This window comes from Zalophus californianus, chromosome 9, assembly GCF_009762305.2.
Source record: "Zalophus californianus isolate mZalCal1 chromosome 9, mZalCal1.pri.v2, whole genome shotgun sequence".
NCBI classification, from domain to species: Eukaryota; Metazoa; Chordata; class Mammalia; order Carnivora; family Otariidae; genus Zalophus; species Zalophus californianus.
In genome coordinates this window covers 93,274,637-93,298,799 of record NC_045603.1, presented here as the reverse complement: position 1 = coordinate 93,298,799, position 24,163 = coordinate 93,274,637, and the positions used below count along the sequence as shown (strand labels likewise).

The 24,163-nt window shown below is 41.8% G+C and overlaps 1 protein-coding gene and 1 long non-coding RNA gene across 3 annotated transcripts in view; one reads left to right on the top strand and one right to left on the bottom strand.

The window, feature by feature from the left end:
* Positions 1-1,005: 1,005 nt before the first annotated feature.
* On the bottom strand, positions 1,006-15,291 carry LOC113921735. The gene is made up of 3 exons (XR_003519777.2): positions 14,882-15,291; positions 5,537-5,684; positions 1,006-1,425 (listed from the first exon to the last, which is right to left on the bottom strand). It is a non-coding gene; the product is annotated as an uncharacterized LOC113921735 (long non-coding RNA).
* A 170-nt stretch (positions 15,292-15,461) lies between these two features.
* The window catches only part of CREBL2 (cAMP responsive element binding protein like 2), a 32,665-nt gene continuing 23,963 nt past the window's right edge, over positions 15,462-24,163 (top strand). Inside the window, exon 1 of one of the 2 annotated variants that reach the window (XM_027592847.2) lies at positions 15,462-15,787. In XM_027592847.2, coding sequence (XP_027448648.1) covers positions 15,773-15,787 — 15 coding nt within the window. In that variant the 5' untranslated portion in view covers positions 15,462-15,772. Of the gene's footprint in view, positions 15,788-17,592; positions 17,720-24,163 lie in introns of those variants that run through there. The other variant, XM_027592846.2, reaches the window with a different exon arrangement.

Below are 24,163 nucleotides of genomic sequence, written 5' to 3'. Positions count from 1 at the left end.
ATATTATGCAGCCATCAAAAGGAATGAGATCTTGCCATTTGCAACGACGTGGATGGAACTGGAGGGTGTTATGCTGAGTGAAATAAGTCAATCAGAGAAAGACATGTATCATATGACCTCACTGATATGAGGAATTCTTAATCTCAGAAACAAACTGAGGGTTGCTGGAGTGGTGGGGGGGTGGGAGGGATGGGGTGGCTGGGTGATAGACATTGGGGACGGTATGTGCTATGGTGAGAGCTGTGAATTGTGCAAGACTGTTGAATCACAGATCTGTACCTCTGAAACAAATAATGCAATATATGTTAAGGAAAAAAAAAAAAGAAGAAGATAGCAGGAGGGGAAGAATGAAGGGGAGTAAGTCGGAGGGGGAGACGAACCATGAGAGACAATGGACTCTGAAAAACAAACTGAGGGTTCTAGAGGAGGGGGGTGCAGGGATGGGTTAGCCTGGTGATGGGTATTAAAGAGGGCACGTTCTGCATGGAGCACTGGGTGTTATGCGCAAACAATGAATCATGGAACACTGCATCAAGAACTAATGATATAATGTATGGTGATTAACATAACAATAAAAAATTAAAGAAAAAAAAAGAATGTCTGTGGCCTTCAAGAGTGAGGATGTAGCCTACGGTAAACCACATAAGGGATAGAATTCGACCATAGTGACTGCAGTTGCTAAGTTTTCATATGTTACCTTAGTGCTTTTTGGTAAATCTCTCTTCTTCCAAGACTGAAAAGTTGCATCTCTAAATACTTAGAAGGGAGATATCCTGGTATGGAGGAGAAGATAGTGAACAACAGCTGATTCTGGGACCCTACAATTACTGGGATTGTGGGGTTAGAAGCATGATGAACATGAGCTTTCTTTATCCACATTCTAGCACAGACCTAGTGTTTCCAATCTGCAATAGGTACTGCCTGATGTCATGCATTTTAGAGGGTTCAGTATGGTGGCTGAGTAAACACCGGGACATCATCAAGTAGTTTCAGCCAAAAGTTTATTTATACAAGAAAAAATATAATATATATGATCAAATCAGAAAAACTGATATGAATCAATGTTGTTTACACTGCAATATTAGAAATGAAAACAACAATAAAAATCATACGGGCTATTAAGAATCATTAGATTATCTTACCAGCCATTGTTACTCAGTACAGAGCATACAGTTACATTTCTTTTTTTCTTTTTCTTTTTTTTTAAGATTTTATTTATCCATTTGACAGAGAGAGAGAGAGCACAAGCAGGAGGAGCAGAAGAAGGAGAGGGAGAAGCAGACTCTCCGCTGGGCAGGGCCCAATGTGGGGCTTGATCCCAGGACCCTGGGATCATGACCTGAGCCGAAGGCAGACGCTTAACTGACTGAGCCACCCAGGCGCCCCTACAGTTACATTTCTTATTGGCACTTGAGTGTAGATCATCTGGAAATATAAACATGAAAATAGAGTGTTGAAAGGAAATTCGTTCTGTTAGAATTTTTAAATTTTAATTTAACTTAACTTTTTTAAAAGACTTTCTTTTTCCAGAGCAGTTTTAGATTTACAACAAAATTGAGAGGAAGGTACAGAGATTTCTCATATATCCCCACCCCTCACACATTCATTGCTTCTCCCATTATCATCACTCACCAGAACAGTTCATTTTTCACCAAGGATGAACATACTTCACACATCATAATCACCTAACTGCCATATTTTACCTCAGGGTTCACTCTTGGTATTGTACAGTCTATGAGTTTTGACAACTGTTTAATGACATATATCAATCATTATAATATCATACAGAGTATTTGCACTGCGTTAAAGCCATTAGGTTTTTAAAATGTATTCTAAAACTACTACTAAAACCATTGATATACTGCTGAAATAGGCAGATCAATGGAAAGAGGTAGATGGTCTGGAAATGGACACAAGCGCAAACAAAATAAGTTTTATGATAAAAGGAACATTCCAAATCAACAGGAAAAATATTCCACAAATGGTGTTGGGATAAGTGGTTATTTATTTATTTATTTAAAAGATTTTATTTTTTATTTAATTGAGAGACAGAGAGAGCACAAGCAGGAGGAGCAGGAGAGGGAGAAGCAGTCTCCCCACAGAGCAGGGAGCCTGATGTGGGGCTCAATCCCAGGACCCCGGGATCATGACCAGAGTCAAAAGTAGATGCTTAACCAACTGAGCCACCGTGGCACCCTAAGTGGTTAGTTTTTTAGAAAAAATAAAAATAGAGCTGTATTTTTCTCTGAACATCCAAAATAAATCTCAGGTGGACTAAAGCCTTAAATATAAAAATGAAACCATAAAAGTACTTGAAAAAAACAATGAATTTTTGTAATAATCTTGTCATGGAGAAAGTTTTCTCTAAGTATGACATAAAATCCAGAAGCCATAAAGAAAAGATCAATAAATATGACTACTTAAAAATGGAATCTTCCTGGGCACCTGGGTGGCTCAGTCATTGGGTGGCTGCCTTCGGCTCAGGTCATGATCCCAGGGTCCTGGAATTGAGCCCTGCATCGGGCTCCCTGCTCAGCGGGAAGCCTGCTTCTCCTTCTCCCGCTCCCCCTGCTTGTGTTCCCTCTCTCACTGTGTCTGTCTCCCTCTATCAAATACACAAATAAAATCTTTAAAAAAAAACCAATAAATCTTCCAAATAAAACATCACAATCAACAAAGTCAAAGACAAACAACAATCTGGGCAAAAAAAATGGTTAACACATATGATAATCAGTACCAATTCCTTTAATATAGAGAGAGCTTTTAGAAATCTGTAAGAAAAGAGCAACCACCCATAAAAGAAGCAAAAAACATGAACCTGTAGTCCTCAGAAAAAGAACTACAAAAGCACACACACACAATACCCAACTTCACTGCCAATTCAAAACACGCAAATTAAAATAGCGCTAGGATACCATGCTTTAACATATCAAGTTAGCAAAGGTTTAGAAGTTGGGTAACAAAACATGTCTGGCAAGTGGGAAGACATGCACTACTGGTAGAAGAATATATTTCGTTGCCCTTTTGGAAGAAAACTTGGCAATTTCTGCCAAAATTCAAGTGCACATATACTTGACCTAGAGGCCCTTCCTCTAGAAATCTGCCCTACAGATAAATTCACATGACAACAGAAAGATCTATAGTCAGTGTTGTGTATTTCTGCATGGCCTAACTAGTAAAAATAGAAACTGGAACAAGAAATAAATTCTGAAGGGAAAGAAAACATCGCTGAAGTAAGAGGACTGTGTCTCATAAACAGTGATATGGAATCACATCCAATGCATGTTGTTCATTGAAGTATGCACAACAGCATGTTTTATGTAATTCCACTTGCATAAAAATGAAAGGGAGACAGCTATACTTTTTGTAGTACATGGAAACTTTGTGGAGGATATACAGTGGTTGACTCTGGAGAGTGAGAGAGATGGGGTAGAGGTTTTCTCCTTTGACCTTATAACCTTCTTTACTGCTTGAAGGTTTTATCAGGGGGACATACTCCTTTTGAAATAAAAAGCTATCTTTTTTTTTTTTTTACTTTTACAAATGAAAAATAGAAATTCCATCTGGTTAAGGAAAATTCCTGTGGAGAATATTGGGTTTTCTTTAATTTTGTCACCTTTCTTAATATATTTTCAACTCTTTTGGGTAAATGGAAGATTCTAAATTCAGTCTCTCTTATCTATCATCTCCTCTATCTATCTGCCCATCCATCACTTCTTCTTAATACTTGTTACAGGCGCAGCATGGGGGAAATGAAAGGCACTGAGAATTTTTAGTCTGTCTTCTATATATCCATTATAGGTATCACTCGCCTTGCAAGATGGACATAGTTCAGCAAAGTTGGAAATAGAAGGTTTCTCTGGAGTGAATTCTGCGACTTCATAACATGTTAAAAGTTCCTGTCCTTTCCCAGAGATATTACAATAAGCTGAATTAAAGTTCTGGGTGATGGAGGGATTAAAATAATCTCTGGAACATATATTAGGCATTGTCATGTAGCTATAGTGTTATACCTATGGAGACATCCCAATTTGTTGCTTGTGCATGATAGAAAAAGCCCTTCAAGTGGGGAGGTTTGGCCTGTGGTTCTGCCAATACCAGCAACATCTGACCAAGGGTGAGAGACTTATGATGTCTGAGTCTTCATTCAGTCATCAGATATTCAGTAAGAGCTTAATACAGGCCGAGCCCTTATGCTGTAATATTAAATTCTATATGCCATAGACCATGCCATCATATAGCACAGACTACAAGTGTGGCATGATATGGTATAATAAAATGTTTTAAAATAACATAAAAGGTATTGAGGAGGTGCCCGCTGCATGTGAAAGAGCCAAGTTCCCCCAGATTTAATTATTACTCTCCTACTTAAAGTCTCAGGGGCTCCCATGTGCCCTCAAATTAAGTCACATTCCTAAGCTTAACGTTCAACATGCTTCATCCTCTGTCTCCCGTCTACTTCTTTGGCCCTAGCTCCTGACACTGTTCTTCCCATCTCTTGAGACTGCCTATGTTACAAGGAAACTGAATTGTTTGCAGTCCCCTATTGTTATTTCACACTAGTATGCCTTTGCAAATGTTTCTTTCCTTGCCTGCTTGAACAACTTGTCCTCATCCTTTGAGATCTGGCTCAGAAATCAACCCATCAGCAGTCTTCCCCTAGATCCTCTCTATATTTTATGGTACACCTTTATTACCACACTTAACACATTGCCATGCAGTTATTCATTTACATACTTAGAGAAGTATGCAAATGAATCCCGCCTCTGTGGTAAGCTTCTAGAGGGCAGAGACCCCGTCTCATTAATCTTTGTGGATCTAGCAAATGGCATAATGCCTGGTGAGAAGGAGCTGCCCAGTATGTTTATAAATGAATGGATAGACCAAAAAAAAAAAAAATGAATTAATCACAGTACAACTGAAGGACTTCTTTGTAGTTGACACTTCTTAATAGTATAATAACAAATCTAGTAAAGTTGCATCTCTCTTGGATTCCATCTTATCTCTACCTCAATCCCAATGGAACGGGCGCCACCCAGGCCATTGTGGTGAGGTTCTTGTAACAATTGCTTGTCAACTGTACTGCTGGTGCAATCTTGCATAGGGGAAGGTTAGTTTAAACACACAAGTCACTGAGTATATATCATTTTAATCTTGACAGTGTACTTTTAAGCGGATGCCTGAGTTTTTCTTCCTTCACATAACTAACATCTCTCCAAACAAGCTTAGATAGCAACCTGTTTTCTTTGGCAAATTGATTAATGGAAGCATTACTCATACGCCTGGTTGTATGACATGTCCAATAACATTGTCATTTTGTTTATGGGGTGTTGGGTAAAAATATCCAGGAATTCACCTCTAGTGGAGTGACCACCTGTTGGCTGGAAACAGTGGAAGAGGGAACTCTGGGGAGGCAGCCCCCTTGAAGAATGCCGAAGGGGGTCTAATTCCATCACCAGCCTCCCACACAACAAACTGCCCCCTCCAAGCTTAGCAGTAGCACCTGTGGAAACAAGAGAAGAGCCGCGTTGGGTACCTTAGCACTTTGGTTGGCTGGGAACTGAGCTGCCCTGCAGGCACCTGGAGGAACTGCTGAAGTTGCTGCTCTTCCCAAGCCCCGAAGGATGGCAAAGCTGGGGAGCTGTCAAGCGCCACGCGCATCAGTGGCCAGGAGAGAAGTCCATCTTGATTTAGGAGTAGAAACAAGGGAGCAAAGTGTGAATGAGAGAAGGCATTGGAAATGGGGAGGAAACACAACTGTAGGGCAGAACACTGGGCAAGTGTAGCCAGTACTCCTTCCACCTTACCCCGGGGGAATCCTACAGTGTAGGTGGGGGAGGAGTCAGGAGGATAGGGGTTACCATGCACAGGAGGTACGACCTTGCCCTCTGGAAGCTTATGAGCAGGCAGGAAGGGAGCAAGCATGGACTGGGCCTTACCTGCAGCAGCCAGAACTGAGCAGATCAACAGACAAATTCCATGCCGAGTGGGAAAGGAGGCTATCTAAGGGAAACAGAAAGCCTGAAGTTTTCCAGACAAAACAAACTGGAGAAAATCTTACAGGATTAGGGAAAGGATAACCCCCTTCCAGGACCTGCTGTCTGCAAACACAGAAGGGCAAAAACAACAGAGCACAAGAACCATGTGGGGAACAAAAAAAGGGAAAGGGCGAAGAGCAGAGAAGAGGGTAAGAGTCCAGGCTGACAACTGAGGTCCAAACACAGCATAGCAAAAGATCAAGAGTCTTGCCCCATCCCGAGCCTGGTGTGCATCATCCACCACAAGGCCATCTTGAACTGGCATCAGTGCAACTCAAGAAGCTTATTTGAGGGGTGCCTGGGTGGCTAAGTCGGTTGAGCCTCTGCCTTCGGCTGGGTCATAATCTCAGGGTCCTGGGATCGAGCCCCGTGTCGGGCTCCCTGTTCAGTGGGGAACCTGTTTCTCCCTCTCCCTCTGCTGCTCCCCCTGCTTGTGCTCTCTCTCAAATAAATAAAATCTTTAAAAAAAAGAAAAAAGCTTATTTGAGGAAGGTAGCGTCACTTAAGACACGATGACTTTCTATTCTAGTTTAGAAAACCATCTACAGGCCATAGCTTAAATGTAAATTAAATCTATAAAATTTGCAAAGACATGTATATACTCCTGGTAAAAACTGTTAGGAGGGTGTTTTGTGTTTTGAGTCTCATTACTGGGCACCAGGAGTGCCAGGAGAGACTGTAGCACCAAACTCTTAAGACTTCTACATTCCTGGGGCACCTTCGTGGCTCAGTCTGTTGAGCGTCTGCCTTCGGCTCAGGTCATGATCCCAGGGTCCTGGGACTGAGCCCTGCATTAGGCTCCCTGCTCAGTGGGGAGCCTGCTTCTCCCTCTCCTCCCCGCTCCTGCTCTCTCTCACTATCTGCATCTCTCTCAAATAAATAAATAAAATATTAAAAAAAAGACTTTTACATTCCTAAAATGAGGAATGAGAATAGCTAGCTGTATAAACTCTCAGTTCTGAAAATACTATCTTGTCTAAAGATCTAATTTAAAGGGAAGAAAAATGAAAGGAACAAAGAGCTTATTATTTGCATAGAAAATATGTATATACCTATGCAAATTTCCTATAGATCCCTGCGATTATGTGGTTACATGTCCCAAAAGTTCTAGTAGAAGGCCCCAGAACATGTCAGGCAGCACTAAGTCCAGAACAGAAATGAAAACAGAATAATGATTTCAATCAGATTAAAACACGAACGAACAAAGAAGCAAAACTATGGTTCCTCCACACACATCTACACACATGGGATGTTACTGATATCTTGCCCCTGGAAGGAGAGGTGATGGCGTCAGAAGCTGCTCAGAAGTCAGGCATGGGGAAAGACTTTCATCTTGGAGAGGTAAAGACTGAGAAATAGCACAGTGTGAATCTGTGAAAATCATAAACAGTGAGGGTAAAGTCAACACAGACCTCGTTTACAATATGAGGATCAAAGGTATCCTGTGAAACTTGGTTGAGATAAACTTAGAATACAACTTTTAAAGTTTGTTTGTTTGTTTGTTTAAATAATCTCTATATCCAGTGTGGGGCTCAAATTCACAACCACAAGATCAAGAGTCACATGCTCTTCTGACTGAGCCAGACTGGTGCCCCTACAATACATATTTTATTTTATTTATTTCAATTTTTTTAGTTTTTAAAAGATTTTATTTGAGAGAGAGAGAGATTGAGAGAACTGAGTGGGAGGAGGGGCAGAGGGTGAAGCAGACTCCCACGATCATGACCTGAGCCGAAGGCAGATGCTTAACCAACTGAGCCACCCAGGCACCCCTAGAATACATTATTTTAAAAGGACTACTTCATATAGCACAGAAAAAAATCTTTAAATGATTTGGACACATTTATGAATGACAGAGACAGAAATGGCTATTCAGCAGAATTATGCTATCTGACTTTTAAGGATAACCTTAGCTAGAACCACCATGCCATTCTACCAAAGGACTGCTGTTGGTGACAGAAATACTGGTAGCATGATTGGTTGGATTCCATGTGGCAATACTTTCACTCCTATGAGATAATATTCACACAATCATTTTTGGAAACTGTCAAGTGATATTACTACTACGGGTATTATATGTTATCACACAAAATATCAGGTGCTATACCATTCAGGTAACATTGTATATTGACCCAAGAAGATTCACATTAACCACCTTCAGACTTAAAGGTCTTTGAAAACAATCCTATGTATAAGCAAAAAAGGTTTAAAGCTATATCCTGGAATAGGAAGTCTTCTGATATAGATGAGAGAAGCCTTTCAAGTCAAAGGAATTGAAAATATGCTTTACAAAACTTCTTAACCTAAATACATAAATGAATCAAAAGATAAATTAAGATATGTGATACCAAGCAGAAAAATCAGAGTATCTATAATATTAAAAGATAATAGCAGAAAGAAGGAATCAAAGGTATTTTACATTAGCGATAGGTATTTACATTAGCAATAGACAGCACCTAAGCAGATGTCCAAAATATTGCTAACACTTACATACTCATAAATATTGTTTGTGCCTTTTTGAAAATATCATCAGTAGGTCTGACAGGGTCCCAAAAATAAATTTTAGGTTGTGGGTTTTTTTTTTTTTTTCCTTACAAATGGAGAAGATTAAAGCAAAATTTGGAGCAGTTAAGGCTATTTATAAAACAATAGGTGGGGTGCCTGGGTGGCTCAGTCACTTAAGCGTCTGCCTTGGCTCAGGTCCTGGGATAGAGCCCCACATGGGGCTCTCTGCTCAGCTGGGAGTCTGCTTCTCCCTCTCACTCTGCCCCTTCCCCCCGCCCCGGCTCATGCTCTCCCTCTCTCTCTCTCAAATAAATAAAATCTTAAAAAAACACACACACATACAAACCCAAGAAACAAGACGTAAGTCCCCCCTGTTTCTCCCGTGAAGTATCCAAGTACCAAAACCACACTTTCTCCTGGATAACCCAAGAATCATCTTTTGTTCCTTAAAAACTCAAGATCCTGAAGAAGAGCACTGTCAAATTTCCATTCAGCAAACCACTCTAGGTTTACCAAAGCTTACACTGGAAACAAGAACCTCAAAAGTGAACTTTGATGGAAGAAACCTGCTTTTTAAAAAAGGTTTCTAAGCTTTAAATGTAGGCTGAGTGTTTTCACTTACTCCATAACATGTGCCATAGTAAATTAAACTTCTACAGGTCTGAGTCAATAGAATAAAACGTGCCTGTCTTATGTGTGTGTGTTGGGTAAGCCCTCAGGAGAATTGTGAAAGAAGGTACCTGATGGGTTCTTCATTCTTTTTGGCTCTCCTATCTCCCCCCCCTCCATCTCCTATCAACCCTCCTTAGCCATTTGCTGCTTTTTCAATGGTCAAACCCTCGCCACAGGAATCAGACCTACCCAGATCTCTCCCCCTCTTACAACACCTATCCTTCAAAACCATATATTCCTCTTTTCTCCCACACCTCAACCCCATGTTAAACTAACCTTTAGGTAGCACATAAGAGAGAAAAGAAAGAAGCACATTCATACTAGAGTGTAAATGACTAAGAGTGATGCTTGGCAAATAATCTCTTACAAAGAGTGGTCCACTTTTAAACAGTTGCTTACTGGCCAAATAATTACCCTATTATTTCCTCAAATAAGGACACACTTGATTCTTTCCTATTGGGTGAGGTATACATTTGGCTTAGGAATAGCTGCAGCATTTTAAGTAGAAATGGAGGTCAAGATAACATTAAGAAAAGTTGTTGTTGAGTTTGAGAGAAGTTCTCTAAGTTGGTGAAGGGGAAGGGGTATGGGAAAGTTTGAACATGGAAGGTTTTGGTTCCGTGAGCTTCATTTTCTCTTCCTTATTTTTATGCTGATTAGGGCTTTTTTCCCTTCCTTTTTGACAGACTTGTTTCAGTCCTTCCCGGCCTTATTTATTTATTTTGCTCCTGCTGACAAGCTGGAGGCTGAATTATGGGCTCACTCTTAAAATGTTCCTCTAGGCTCTTGCCCCTGAGCTTTCTAGCCAATGCAGAGAGTCAATAGGTACTGTGCTGTATGCAAATGCAGGCATATTTGTCCGTGTAGGCCAAAGGAGGGGAGGCATTTTGCAAAATGCCTGAAGAACAGAAACAAACTTCTGCAATGGAATATCTGATAGCCTCATGAAAATAAGCTAAACTTTTCAGAAACAAAAAGTACAGAGGAATTACTTATCTATAAAATAAATTGGGGGGAAAAAAAAACCTCACACAAAACAAAACATGACTAATACTTGAGCAGTGAGTTCACCTCAAGCATTTCATGAATTTCACATGACCCGCCTACTTTTTCTCTGTACCTCTGCGGATTACCATATCAGCAGCAATAATACTCTGTTGTTCCAGTGCCAGATTTACATATCAACGTAGCCATGACATTCCTGAATGTAGAATATTGTACTGTTCCCCTTGTTTGTGGTTTCTAGAATAAGGTTAATTTTTTGTTCCCTTGCCTTCTTCACTTAATCGCATGCCACCCCCTACCTCTCTTCAATCAGTGGTTTGTTTTTCCCTTTGAATAGCTATCCTCCTGTCCTCTCTTAGCCTGTGTGTCATAATTTAGACTACCCACAAATTCACTGCACGACCATGCTGCGTTTTAAAATCCTTATCACTTGACCGCAGATGATCAACTCTCTGAAAAGACAAGGCAGGGACAGAGAAGTCACGATGGGTCACTCCTGGGCTGACTCTGGGATACCTTCTTCCCCAACGTATGGTGTGTGTTAGGGTGGGTCAGAAGTTACCACGGTAGATTTCATGGCCACCTTTGTTTTCTTTCTTGGTAGGCTTTGTTTTTAATTATGGCTATTTTGAGTTCGGAGATGGGTCTAACCAAAATCTCCATGCCAGGACTAAGGGAAATGATTTTCATTTCCAAGGAAAGTTTGGAAAGGGCTGGATAATTTTTAAATTCTTAGACTCGTGTGTCAAACATAGTGGGAAGCCAGCTGGAGCCTAACAAGTTATTTTAATGAGCTTCCTTTCTCTCTGATGTTCCCCAGGGGATATGTGCCAAGCGGACCCATGTGGCCCAGGGAGTAACATGATCATCTTGGCTCTGTTTAGACACCTGTGCTCTTTCAGCCCTAGTGGTAAGGGGAACAGGAGAGAGAGATGAGGGCATGGAAGGCATGCAGGCCTAGTGGGAGTGGGTGTGTGCCATGCTGCTTAGGAATTCACTACAAGAAACTCCTCGGCAGGAACAGAGGCTTGATGCATCCTAGGCCAACAGTGCCTCTACGTGGGGTGTCTGGGAGTCTATGAAACGTGTTTGTGTGTGTGTTGGGGAGGGAGAAGTGGGGAGGGAAGGGGGGAGAAAATTACATGCATTTTTAGAAGGACTTGCATGCCTAGGAGTTTCCTTTTGAGAAGGAAGAAAAGATTGAAGATCATGAATATAAAGCAGGCTCAGCACCCTGAGAAACTATTCTTCTTCTAAACTTCCGCCCACTCCTTTAGAAATAAAAAAGTACATTTGCTGTGTTCACTTTACCTTTCCAGGGATCAGTCTAATGCTTGGCGCTCTCTACCCACGCTGAACAATCTAGCACGTGGGTATTAAGTTCAGTCTATATTGTTTTCACCAGATGCCTTGTTTAGTGATTGTTCAGTCTCCTGTATGTGTGAATTTCTTCTTCTTGGATTATAAAGTCCTTGAGGATTTATACTTATAGAAACTAATTCTCTTGTTCTTCCTCACCTCTTTGTTACCAATTCTGGGTACTTCTCAGCAAATTTTTAACATATGACTACACAATACTTCTTCATAAGATTTTCTGTCCTTTACAAAGTACTATTTTATGATGTGATTAAGGTTTATTATTTTTTTTTATAAAGCAACTCTTTTTTTAAGATTTTACTTATTTCTTTGAGAGAGAGAATGAGAGAGAGTACAGGAGAGGGGGGAAGGTCAGAGGGAGAAGGAGACTCCCTGCTGAGCAGGGAGCCCGATGCTGGACTCGATCCCGGGACTCCAGAATCATGACCTGAGCCGAAGGCAGTCGCTTAACCAACTGAGCCACCCAGACGCCCCAAGGTTTATTTTTATAAATTAAATCTAAAAAATATTTAAAGTAGTTCCAGTTTTTAAAGTGAGCATGTTTATAATTCTTATATTTAAATTTCTATTTTAAGGGATGCCTGGGTGGCTCAGTCTGCCTTGGCTCAGGTCAGGATTCTCACATCCTGGGATCCAGCTCAGTGGGGAGTCTGCTTCTCTCTCTGCCCCTCCCCCTGCTCATGCTCTCTCTCTGTCTCTGCCTCTCTCTCTCACTCTTGCTCTCACTCTCCGTGCTCTCTCTCTCTCAAATAAAATCCTTAAAAAAAATTAAAAAATAAATTTCTATTTTAATTGTGTAATGTTTCAAATGTACAGAAATACAAAGAGAACAATACAACTCCACTTCCAGAGTTAACATATTTGCTTCATATCTTTAAAAGTTAAATATACAACTAACCACTCCTCACCCCAAGCCTGCCCCCAATCTCCCTTCACAAAACGACTCTCCTGAAACCAGTGTACCTACTTTCCTGCATGTTTTTAGATTTCCACTTCATAGTTCAAAAGGTCTTAGTTCTCCTTCCTGAGGGGCTGGTAATTGAGTCTGCAAACAGCTCACACACAGCCTCTGTGGAAGGACGAAATGGGTAAATGCCATTGCAGAGGACTCGGGGCACTTTTGTCGGCTAGGATGCAGGAAGGGAGAGAGGTAGAGGATTAACCCAGGGGAAAAGCAGTTGTACCTCAAAGAAGAGGACTTAGCGACCAGGGCATAGCTAGGGAAGCAGGACTGAGGCCAGGCTGGGCACAATAGAAGGAAGCTAGAAAGGGGTGGAAAGCAGCCCCTGGAGGTGTAGAACTAAAGGGGCTTTAGGGGAGGTGGAGAAAGAGAGCTCCTCCCAGGAGCACACACTTTTGCTCCCCTGATCATCAGAAAGGATGTGGCTAGGTGTCTCTGAGATCTCCATGAATGCAGTTTGGGGGTTACAGGTGCACACCTGGGTGGGCCCAACTGCTGAAACCCCAGCATGCCAGACCCATTACCAGCTGCAAGGCCTGGCTACGTGGCTTTTACTTGGAGGAAGTGACCTGCTTTAGTTCCTCTGGAGCATTATATAGATCAGTCAGAGATGACTCAACTTTCCTGTTACAGGCATGCCTCAGAGATATTGTGGGTTCAGTTCTCAGGCCACTACAATAAAGCAAGTCAAATGAAGTTTTTGGTTTCCAAGTGCATGTAAAAGTTAGGTTTACACTATACTGCAATCTATTAAGTGTGCAATAGCATTATTTCTTAAAAAAAAAAGTGTACATACCTTAATGAAAAAATCTTTATTGCTAAAAAATGCTAACCATCATCTGAGTTTTCAGCAAGTCATAATCACTAATCACAGATCACTGTACCAAACGTAATAACAATGAAAAAGTTTGAAATATTGTGAGAATTGGGGCACCTCAGTGGCTCAGTCACTTAAGCAACTGCCTCTTAGTTTCGGCTCAGGTTATGATCCCAGGGTCATGAGAGCAAGCTCCACTGTGCTCAGCTGGGGGGGGGGGGGAGGGTCCTGCTTCTCTCCCTCTCCTTCTCCCTCTGCCCCTCCTCCCTGCTTTCTTTCTCTCTCAAATAAATCTTAAAAAAAATTTTTTTGTGAGAATTACTAAAATGTGACACAGAGACACAAAGGGAGAAAATGATATTGGGAAAATGGCGTTAATAGACTTGCTCAAGGCAGGGTTGCCACAAACCTTCCATTTGTAAAAAGCACAATAAAGTGAAGTACAGTAAAACAAGGTATGCCTCTATTACCCTTCCTCAATTTGGAGTTAAAAGATAAAATAGAAGGTACCCAGTTAAATTTGATTTTCAGATAAACAACAAATGCTTTCTTTGTAGTAAAAGTGTGTCTTAAATATTGTATGGGACATACTTATACTAACAAGTTACTTGTTTATCCTAAAACCAACTGTGAGTGTTCTGTATATTTATCGCTAAATCTGGCAACTCTACCTCAATTGAATTTTGGAAGGGTTTTAGGAGTCTTTGAAAAGAACTGGGTCAAAGAGTTCTCCAGAATAACATTAGGAACATTAATAAATCTTTATCAAATGCTATGGTTTAATTTAGGCTGAAACAACAAAAGACCACTGACTTTATTAAATTAGCGGTATGCAAAGGCCATCTTAGTTATTTTTTAATGGTTTTATTGGTGTAAGTCACATATTGTAAAATTCACTTTTCATTTTTTAGGTTTTTTTTTTTTTTTTAACTTATTTACCAGAGAGAGACAGAGGTAGAGAGAGCGAGATTACGAGCAGGAGGAAGGGTAGAGGGAGTAGATTCCCTGCTGAGTGGGGAGCCCGACGTGGGACTTGATCCCAGGACTCTGGGACCATGACCCAGTCCAAAGGCAGATGCTTAACCACCTGAGCCACCCAGGTGCTCTGAGGATCACTATTTCTTTTAAAATTTTTAGTTAATATTCACTGTATTTGGCTGCAAATACATCTTTCACTCATAACTCGAGATCAAGAGTCCCATACTCTACCCACTAAGCTAGCCAGGAGCCCTTAATTTTTGAACATTTTCAGTACCTCAAAAAAGAAAACCAGTGCCCATGAACAATCCCTCCCCATACCTGCCTCCCTGCTGTTCCCAATCCTCGCCCTTGTCATCCACTTGCTCTTTGTTTCTTTCAATTACCTATTCTGGATCTTCCATTATAAATGGAATCTACAAAATGAGGCTCTTCATTTTGCATGTTTCAATGCTCACCCACACTGTAGCATGTATCAGTACTTCATTCCTTTATATGGTCTAATAACATTCCTCTGCACATACGTACCACGTTTATCTGATCCATTCATCCACTGATGGACATTTGGGTTGTTTCCACTTTTTGACTATTATGAATAATGCTTCTAGGATAGAACATCGCTGTACAAGTTTTCATGTGAAGGAGTGTTTTCATTTCTTTGGAATTGTTGGCTATATGGTAACTAATATTGTGAGAACGGCCCAATTGTTTCTCAAAACAGCTGCAGCACTGTACATTCTTTCTTTTCTTTTTTTTTTTTTAATAAAGAACCTTCAGTGTTTCCTCGGTGTCCCGAGGAGGGCCTGCCCCCAGGGCTCCTCCTTGGGGCGGGCTTCTGCGGGGGCCCCAAACTCGCCCCACCGGTGCCCAGAGCGCTGGATGTCCAAGGCAGCGCACTTTTGGAAACGTAGTCTGGGCTCCTGGCTGGCTCCTCCCCCGCAGCGCTCGCCGGCAGGAGGAAAACCGACGCCTGGCTGAGGGTATGTGGACATTGTAGTTTTCTTCCTAGTCAGCCCTGCAGAGAGTGCGTTAAGGAAAACTACAATCCCCAGAATGCTGCCGACTACGGCAACCGAAGAGGCCATTCCGCGAGCAGTACTCCCACCCACCCTCCCGTCCGGGCCGCTCTCCAGGGCGTCTGTAAACACACCCCGAGACTGTCATGGAGGGGGAGGAGGAGGCGGCGGCGGCGAAAGGAGGCGTTTTGGGCCGCCTCCAGGGTCCGCTCTGTCATTCCTGAACTGGTCCCTCGTCCCCGTGACTGTGGCATCAGGGAAGCGAACTGTTAGGCGAGAGGAGGAGACAGTCAGAACCATATCCCCTTCTTCCCCCGGGGCGGGGGCCGGGCCGGGCCAGGCCGGCTGAGCCGGGGGAGGGCAGGGGGAGGGAGCGCCTGGCCAGGCCGGCCTGTCCGCCGAGATGGATGACAGTAAGGTAAGTCCTGTGGTTTGCACGCGCAGCTGCCGCCGCCGCCGCCGCCGCCGCCGCCGCCGCCTGCTTGTCGCTAAGTGCTAGACCCGCCGCTGAACCTCAGCCTGGTAGCCACGCCAACACCCAGGAAACACCTGCCTTAGACATCCCTGCGCCTCCAGTTATTACCCCATGGTACTCAACCAGGAATTCAGGGATCGGGGGGCTGCGTCTTTCCAGAAAGGGCCCTCTCCTCTGGAAATTTTTCAGTCCCAGGGCAAGCCTGTTTGTCAGCTTTTCCAGGTAGTGCAAACCCTAGTCCTTGATTTGCCTAGCGAAATAAGTGAAGAAAGTACCGTGCTTTTTCTTTTTGCCTTCCCTGCCCCCCTCCCAGACTTTCTCCAGTTTGGAGACCTTAATTAGGGCACCCTGAACCAGCCCTATTCCCCTTGAAGGTTCCCCTTTATTCTCTCAGGCTCCCTTACTCAATGCCCCATTCATATCATCAGTTCACTCCCCCCTCTGAGCTATTTTCCTGTGGTTGGTTGGAACACTCTGCTAAGCTCCTGTTGCTATTCGTCCATAATCTAACCTCCTCCAGAAAGCCGTCTCGAAGAAAAGTAGTGAATTCCTTCTTGTTAATCTATCTTAACATCCTACCACCATCCCCCTTTTGCCATCCAAATCACTTATTCCTATGATTCTAACAGGCATTGTTCATTATTGGCTAATTCATATAGGTTACATATAACCTATTTCTGTCTTTATGTCTACCCACCTTAGTGTTGTCTAGTTTTAGTTCATGGAAGATAGGGATGGTTAGCTTATTGATGTTTTAGAATGTTTAGGAAATTGAACTTTTTTTTTTTAAGGAGTCAGACTTCTTGACTTTGCCAATTTTTGAAGTAGAAATCACTCCTTCTCTTGCCTTTCAGAGGTCTTACTTTCCACAGTCTCTGGCATACTTCGAGCTAGGATCTTCCTTTGTTTGGGTGCCCTTTCTCCCTCCACCAAACCAGTAATACTTTGCTGCTTTCACGTTTTTGTCTCACTCATCCTTAGAATGAAAAAATTTCTAGGTTCTCTGCACTGCTTGCTTTATTCTACATTATCTCCTCTTCCTGTTCTTACAGAAGGCTCTGAGCAAAGTGATAGATGGAGGGGAAAGCCCAACGCAGTACTTTGGAATTGAGACTCACCTGGAGAAACAGTTTGCTTGTGAAGTAGCAAACCCTAACTGGAAGTGGTGTTTCCAAGACAGAAAGGGGGAGTTCCGAAAGTTTTCCAGAAACATTAGAAAATAATTTTTCCATGGAAGTCTTGCTAGCTTGATTGTTCAGTATTAATTTTGAAAGTAAATCTGAATACTGTATCCATTATCTTTTGCAGAAAATGTTATGGTTCTTTAAGGTTGCTAAAATAACATTGTTCTTTAATTTCCGTAATTTGAGACTCTCACAGTATATTCTATAAAATTTTTATTTTCCTTTTCAGACTTGTGAGACATTTAATAACTTTCTCAAAGTCTTCAATAGTCTCAAGTCCAAGAAAAATACCTAGGATTTGGAGTTATTTTACTTACCTATAAAATTACATAGGAGTTATTTCTAAAACTAGCAAACTGTAGTGGAGGGTATAAAATTTTATTGTTTTCCCTAAGAGTGAAGTTAAATCTGGGGGGTAGACTATCCATAACTTACTTCCTGTAGGGTTCACAGGTAAGCAAAATTAACTCAGTTCTCATTCTTTTTAATTCATTTTTTTTTTTTTTAGAAACCAGCGGTTTCTTAAAATCTTTAATGATTATGGAAAAGAAAATCCATTCCACATGTCTCTGGATGGATAGTGCCTCTGTGAATACACTACTTTCACTTTGAATGCACGTCGTAGTTGTGGATGAGTAATATTTAAATGCCATGCACAGCAAGATCGGACTGCTCTTCCAGCAGTCAGGAAGTATGTAGCAGCCCTTAAGTCTTTGGAACCTCCCAGCCCCGCCTTTTTCTGTACTCCAGTTGTTATAGTCCTGCAGAATTAAATTGTCCTCTTAGTATAGACATACATACGTACAAAACACATTTTCTCCTCACATTATGTATATATAGGTGATGGAGTCTCAGGTTCCATTTTCTCCTGTATAAGGGGAGGTGAGAGTTGGGGCTTGGAATTATGGTGGTTGTGCATAAAGTATGACGGGAGAGCATAAAGGATGACAAACTGGCTGACAGCGAGGCCAGGGGAACAGGAAGAGGATGAACTGGGCAGGAGCAGCAGTTACAGAGAGACAGTATTTGAATGAGCAGGTCAGGGAAACAGGTGATGATGATAAAGATTCTGTATTCTGAGTTGGGTTTTTTAAATAATCTTGTTAAAGATTTTATTTATTTATTTGACAGAGAGCAGGGTGGGTCAGAGGGAGAAGCAGACTCCCCGCTGAATGGGGAGCCCGACACAGGGTGGGGCTTGATCCCAGGGCCCCGAGATCATGACCTGAGCCGAAGGTGGATGCTTAACTGGCTGGGTGCCCCTTCTGAGTTGTTTTCATCAGTGCTGACCCAGGCGCCCCTTCTGAGTTGTTTTCATCAGTTTTGATGAATGAGTTTGCCAGGAGCTCTCCACATTCTGTCACCTAGCTTTCTGGAGTCAGAGTAGGACAGATTTGAATGGGAGTGCAGCTTTGCCTTTCTACCATCTCGCAATGTGCCTGATACAGCATAGAGTACTCACTAATAGTGATTGGGCTTTATTAATCAGTGTGCTCATTTGAGCCACCCAGCCAGACTATATATAGACAATGGCACATGGCAAAAATAAAGCAAGAGGTAGATGGGCATCCAAAAGTGGGGGCATGGGAAAGTGCTAAGTAGCAGAGCTCAAACACTGACTGAGTAGATCTCCTGTGGGCCAGTTGGGAAAGAAAAATCTTGGCTGATTAATTAACCTTTCTGAGTTTCCATTTTATCTGTTATTTAACAGATAAATGTCAATAACTTTTTCACAGGCTTTGTTGAGGATTAGGGATAATGCATTATTATAAAGCATTGAGTACAGAGTCTAACACATAGTAAACACACACAAAAAATGTTATTGTTATCCAGGAGTGACTTCTTTGGTCCTTGGCACAGTACACTTGGTACCTGAGATGTTCATTTTAGTAATTCTTAATTGCGTGTTATTCCTAACATTTGCAGCCATGTTTATACCTACACTACCCTTTGTTCCTAACTGTGCCCAAGATGGGACGGGGCAATGGGATGGGGCATGAAATGAGCTTAAGCTGTGTATTTAACTGTCAGATTGTGTGAGAAAGGTAGTCTCCTGAGCCCACCTGCATGTCCCCCACTAGGGAGAAGTGCTTCTTTTTATGAAAGCTTCTTCCTGACCTGCTGCATTCAATTACAAAGAAAATAAAAGTGTGTTATTTTCAGAGGCTTTGATCATAGGCAGAAGGTTCTTATTTTTTTTATCTTATATTTGACTTTTATGTTTATTGAATCAGTGACTGATGTAAATTGAGATATCCTAGACTAGATATGTTCCTGCCACAGACTAAGCTGGTAAAAGACTGCCATCCTGTATTGCCTGACAGTTTAGGGCATCAAGATTCAGTTGAGCAACTGACAAGGGAATGGGCCAGGTGCTGGCCACAGTATGCTAATTTGGACGCTGTTCTCCTTCATAGACTTCATAGACCTCTTGTCTACCTGTATTACACACAATTATCTGAAAATAAGGTTTCTCACACCTTCCTTTTAGGTAAGAAGACTGGGTCTTCTGTTCCATTCAGTTGTTCTGAGTAGCATTGGTTTTCGCAAAAATTTTAACTTGGCCAAAAAATGTCTTTGACATTCCCAGATCTGTCCTTTGGACCCTGAATCCTATTGACCCTTTATCCATCCTTTGCTGTAGTTGGAGCTACCCGCCTTGAGCAGTGCCACAAAATCCAGATATTTTCTGCTTTTCCTATTCTCCTCTTCATCAGTGCTATCCACAAGGCCAAAACAGAAGAGCCAGCTCCTCTACTAAACAAATCTCTGACAGCTCTAATGTGCTTTCCTTTCCTGTCTAGGTTACATGCATATTTTACCTAGGGTACCTCAAAAGATAGTTTTAACCCTAAGGAGTAATGTCAATAATACAGAAACCAGTTGAAATCTAAGTTTACATATTCTTTTTCAGAATGATTAGCTCTTTTAAGGTTTTCAGAAAAGTTCATTCATTAATTCACTAAATATTTGTTGGACACCTAATATGTACATGCATTATGCTAGACAGATACAAAGGTGAAAAAGTTTATAACTATTCTTGGGAGCTTACATTTCAGTAAAGGGCTAAGCAGACATATAGAACAGTCATTATAATATAGTGAGGTAAAAAATAAGGGCAATAGAGGCAAAGTGCTTTTGGAGCAATAGGAATGGGTGCCTGTCTGGGCATGTCAGACACGGGTTCACACAGTAGGAGTGAATCTGTGAGGAAGAATAGGAGTACCCCAGAAAATGGGAAAGAAGGAATATCTTGCACTAAAGCATACTGCACTGGATAATAAGTATTATGCTATAAGTTAGAGCAGGAATTAGCAAATTTTCAGTAAACAGCCATATAGTAATTATTTGCCGGCCATTTTGATCTCTATTGCAATTACTCAACCGTGCCCGTTTAGCACAAAAGTAACCATAGGTGGAACTTAATGAATGGGTGTGGCTGTGTTCTAATAAAACTTTATTTTTTTTTAAAGATTTTATTTATTTATTTGAGAGCGAGAATGAGAGAGAGAGAGAGAGAGAGAGCATGAGAGGGGGGAGGGTCAGAGGGAGAAGCAGACTCCCCGCTGAGCAGGGAGCCCGATGCGGGACTCGATCCCAGGACTCCAGGATCATGACCTGAGCCGAAGGCAGTCGCTCAACCGACTGAGCCACCCAGGCGCCCCCTAATAAAACTTTATTTACCAAAACTGGCAACAGGCTGGGCCAGCAGGGCTATAGGTTACTGACCCCTGAGCTAGAGCATAAAGCACAAGTAGAGGCATGGGCAGAGATTAAGGATGGAAAAATAAGCAGGGGCCAGATCATGATATGCCTGGCAAGTTAAGCTAACAAATTTTGGTCAGTATTTTTCTTTTTTTTTTTTAAAGATTTTATTTATTTATTCATGAGAGACAGAGAGAGAGAGAGAAAGAGGCAGAGGGAGAAGCAGGCTCCCAAGGAGCAGGGAGCCCGATGTGGGACTCGATCCCAAGACTCCGGGATCATGACCTGAGCCGAAGGCAGACGCCCAACCATCTGAGCCACCCAGGCGCCCTGGTCAGTATTTTTCAAAGTGTGGAATAAAGAAAACACCTGCTGACCCAGAATCTTGAGAATGGGGCTTGGGAATTTGAATTTTAATTAGGCTCCCCAGTTGAGTGGCTCATATGCTTAACGAAGTTTAAAAACCAAGGCCAGGGGCACCTGGGTGGCTCAGTCGTTAAGCGTCTGCCTTCGGCTCAGGTCATGATCCCAGGGTCCTGGGATCGAGCCCCGCATCGGGCTCCCTGCTCAGCAGGAAGCCTGCTCCTCCCTCTCCCACTCCCCCTGCTTGTGTACCCCCTTTTGCTGTGTCTCTTTCTGTCAAATAAATAAAATCTTTAAAAAAAAAATAAATAAAAATAAAAACCAAGGCCATAGATGTTGGGGAGCCGTTAAGGATTTTAAAGCAGAGCTGACAATATCGGATGTGCGTCTTTGAAGGAAAAAATGCTAATGGCTATATGGAGAATGGATTAGGGGAAAGATGTAGGAACTGGGATAAGACTAGAAGCAGATGGTGCAATTAGGAAAGAACATGGATTTTGACATATAACCAAAGTTCAAATCTTTCTACCACTTTCAAACTGCTACGATTTTGGACAGATTATTTCATCTTTTCCAAGCTGAATTTCTTCATTGGATGGGTTAATAAAACTTTAATAAATTATTGTGAGAATTAAATGTAATAACAGTTGACTCAGTCGGTAAAGCATGCAACTCTTTTTTTTTAAGATTATTTATTTATTTATTTGACAGAGAGCACAAGCTGGGGAAGCAGCAGGCAGGCAGAGGGAGAGGGAGAAGCAGGCTCCCCGCTGAGCAAGGAGCCCAATGCGGGGCTTGATCCCAAGACACTGGGATCATGACCTGAGCCCAAGGCAGCCGCTTAACTGACTGAGCCACCCAGCCGCCCCAAGCATGCGACTCTTGATCTCAGGTCGTGAGTTCAGGTCCCACATTGGGCATAGAACTTAAAAAAAAAAAAAAATCAGCTGACCTTTGAGCAATGCAAGTTTGACCTGCACAGATCCACTTACACGTGAATTTTTAAAAAAATAAATATAGTACGGTACTGTAAGTATATTTTCTCATCCTTATGATTTTCTTAATAACATTTTCTTTTCTCTAGCTTTATTGTAGGATTATAATATATAATACATATAACATACAAAATATGCATTAATTGACTTTTTATGTTATTGGCAAAGCTTCCAATCAACAGTAGGCTAATAGTAGTCAAGTTTTGGGGGGAGTGAAAAGTTACAGACGGTTTTTTGACTGCTTGGGGGTTGGCACCCATCACCCTCATGTTGTTCAAGAGTCAGCTGTATATATGTGAGCCCATACCAAAAGAACTTAGTACCTCATGGGTTCTCGACAAATGCTAGTGCTTTCTGACTGCACCAGCTCGGTTAGATTGCTCATAAGAAAGGCCTGAGCTGAAGACCATATTGAGACTATTAGAGTTTGGGTTGTGGTTGATGGAGCATGCATAAAATCCTTCAGGGATGAAGAGTGTGGACAGAAGAGAGAGCTAAAGACACAAAACCCTAGAAAACAATAAAATGATCAGATGGGGCTGAGGAATAGGACTCAGCAACATAAACGGGAAAGGAGAGGTTAGTGATACAGGAGAACGAGAACAAAAAAGGCTATTATGCCATTTATCTAAGGGAACAGAGAATTTTAAAGAGTGGACTTAGTCTACAATATGAGATGCTACGAAAAAAAGGGGGAGTCAAGGAAACAGTGAAAAAGTATCAGTTGGACTTGGAAAATAGGAGATTGCTTATGAACCTAGCAAGAGAATTTTTGCTGGAGTGATAGGGTGGAAGCCAAAATGTGGCGGTTGAGAAAGCGGTGGGCAGGAAAGAAGCAAAGACAATTAGGTATAGACCACTTTCAGTGAGTCAGTTTGTAACAGTTTCAGGCATCGCTCAAATATATGTAGTATTATATTTAGCTTCAAACAATCAGAGCTGGGGGCCAGGGCAGGCATAGGTGTTGGGAGAGGAGAGGCAGGAGTTAACTCTCAGTTCAGAGAGGCCTACTTTATCTTCTTTCTCCTTCCGTTGACTAGAAAAACTGGCAGAAAGGTTAGCAGCAGGAAGATGTGATTAGACTTTCTTTCTGAAGATCTGGTAAATAAAAGGCCTAACCCACAGCTGTGAAGGAAGTTTTGGGAGCCTTAACACCAAATGAAAATGCAGCTACTTGTTTTTTCTTTAAAGTGGTAAAGAGCACTAGCTGGGAACATTCATATCTATCTTATTTTTCTTTAAGCAGTTGGAGATAACTTTTCACTTCACGTCTTTAAAAAGAGTGAAACAAGCCCTCCTGCTCTTTTTTGTTTTTAGCTGGAGGTGTTGCTACCTACCCCTTCGTGTAAATGCTGCGATAATTCTGTTCGACTTAACGGCTTGAAACTTTTATGAGTTGCCTTAAGAATTAGAGCATTAGGATGTAAATAAGTGCAAAAAGGGTGGGAAAGTAGTTAAGGGTTCTTAACTGGTTTTTCAGATTTTGTATCCCTTATGAGGGAGGTTTTTTTTTTCTTTTCAGTTTCTATAAGTTGGCAGTCATAGTAGTGATATCAACTTAAGTCAGTTTCATAGTGTTCCTAATTTTTCTTTGCATTTATTTATTAAATGATCAGTCTTTTAATAAATGCCTCCTAAATGCTTGGCTCTGGGCTGGATAGAGCTGAGGTTGCGGAAGTAGAAAACACAGCTTTTGGGCCTGAGGCGCTCATGTTACTTGGAGGAGATAGAACTTAAGTATGTGAGGCCACTAAAAAAACCAATATAACATATAAATTCAATGTGTTCACTATATGTTCCCGACATTGGGAGAAGAAAAATGACATATGGGAAGAGGGTGATTGTCCAGGAGAGCTTCAGAGGAAGAGAGCTAGAGCTTACCCTAACCAAAGAAAGCATAAACGTTTGCTGTTCTGGATGCTGGGGAGATGGAGAGAACATTTAGAGAAATGGCGAAGATAGGAGGGAATGCAGGGGATGGGGTGAGGTCCTAAGGAGGCATGACTTGATATGATGCCCCTGTTGGGAGTAAGAAAGAGAAGATTGGCTCGGTGAGCAGGAGCCTGGATGAA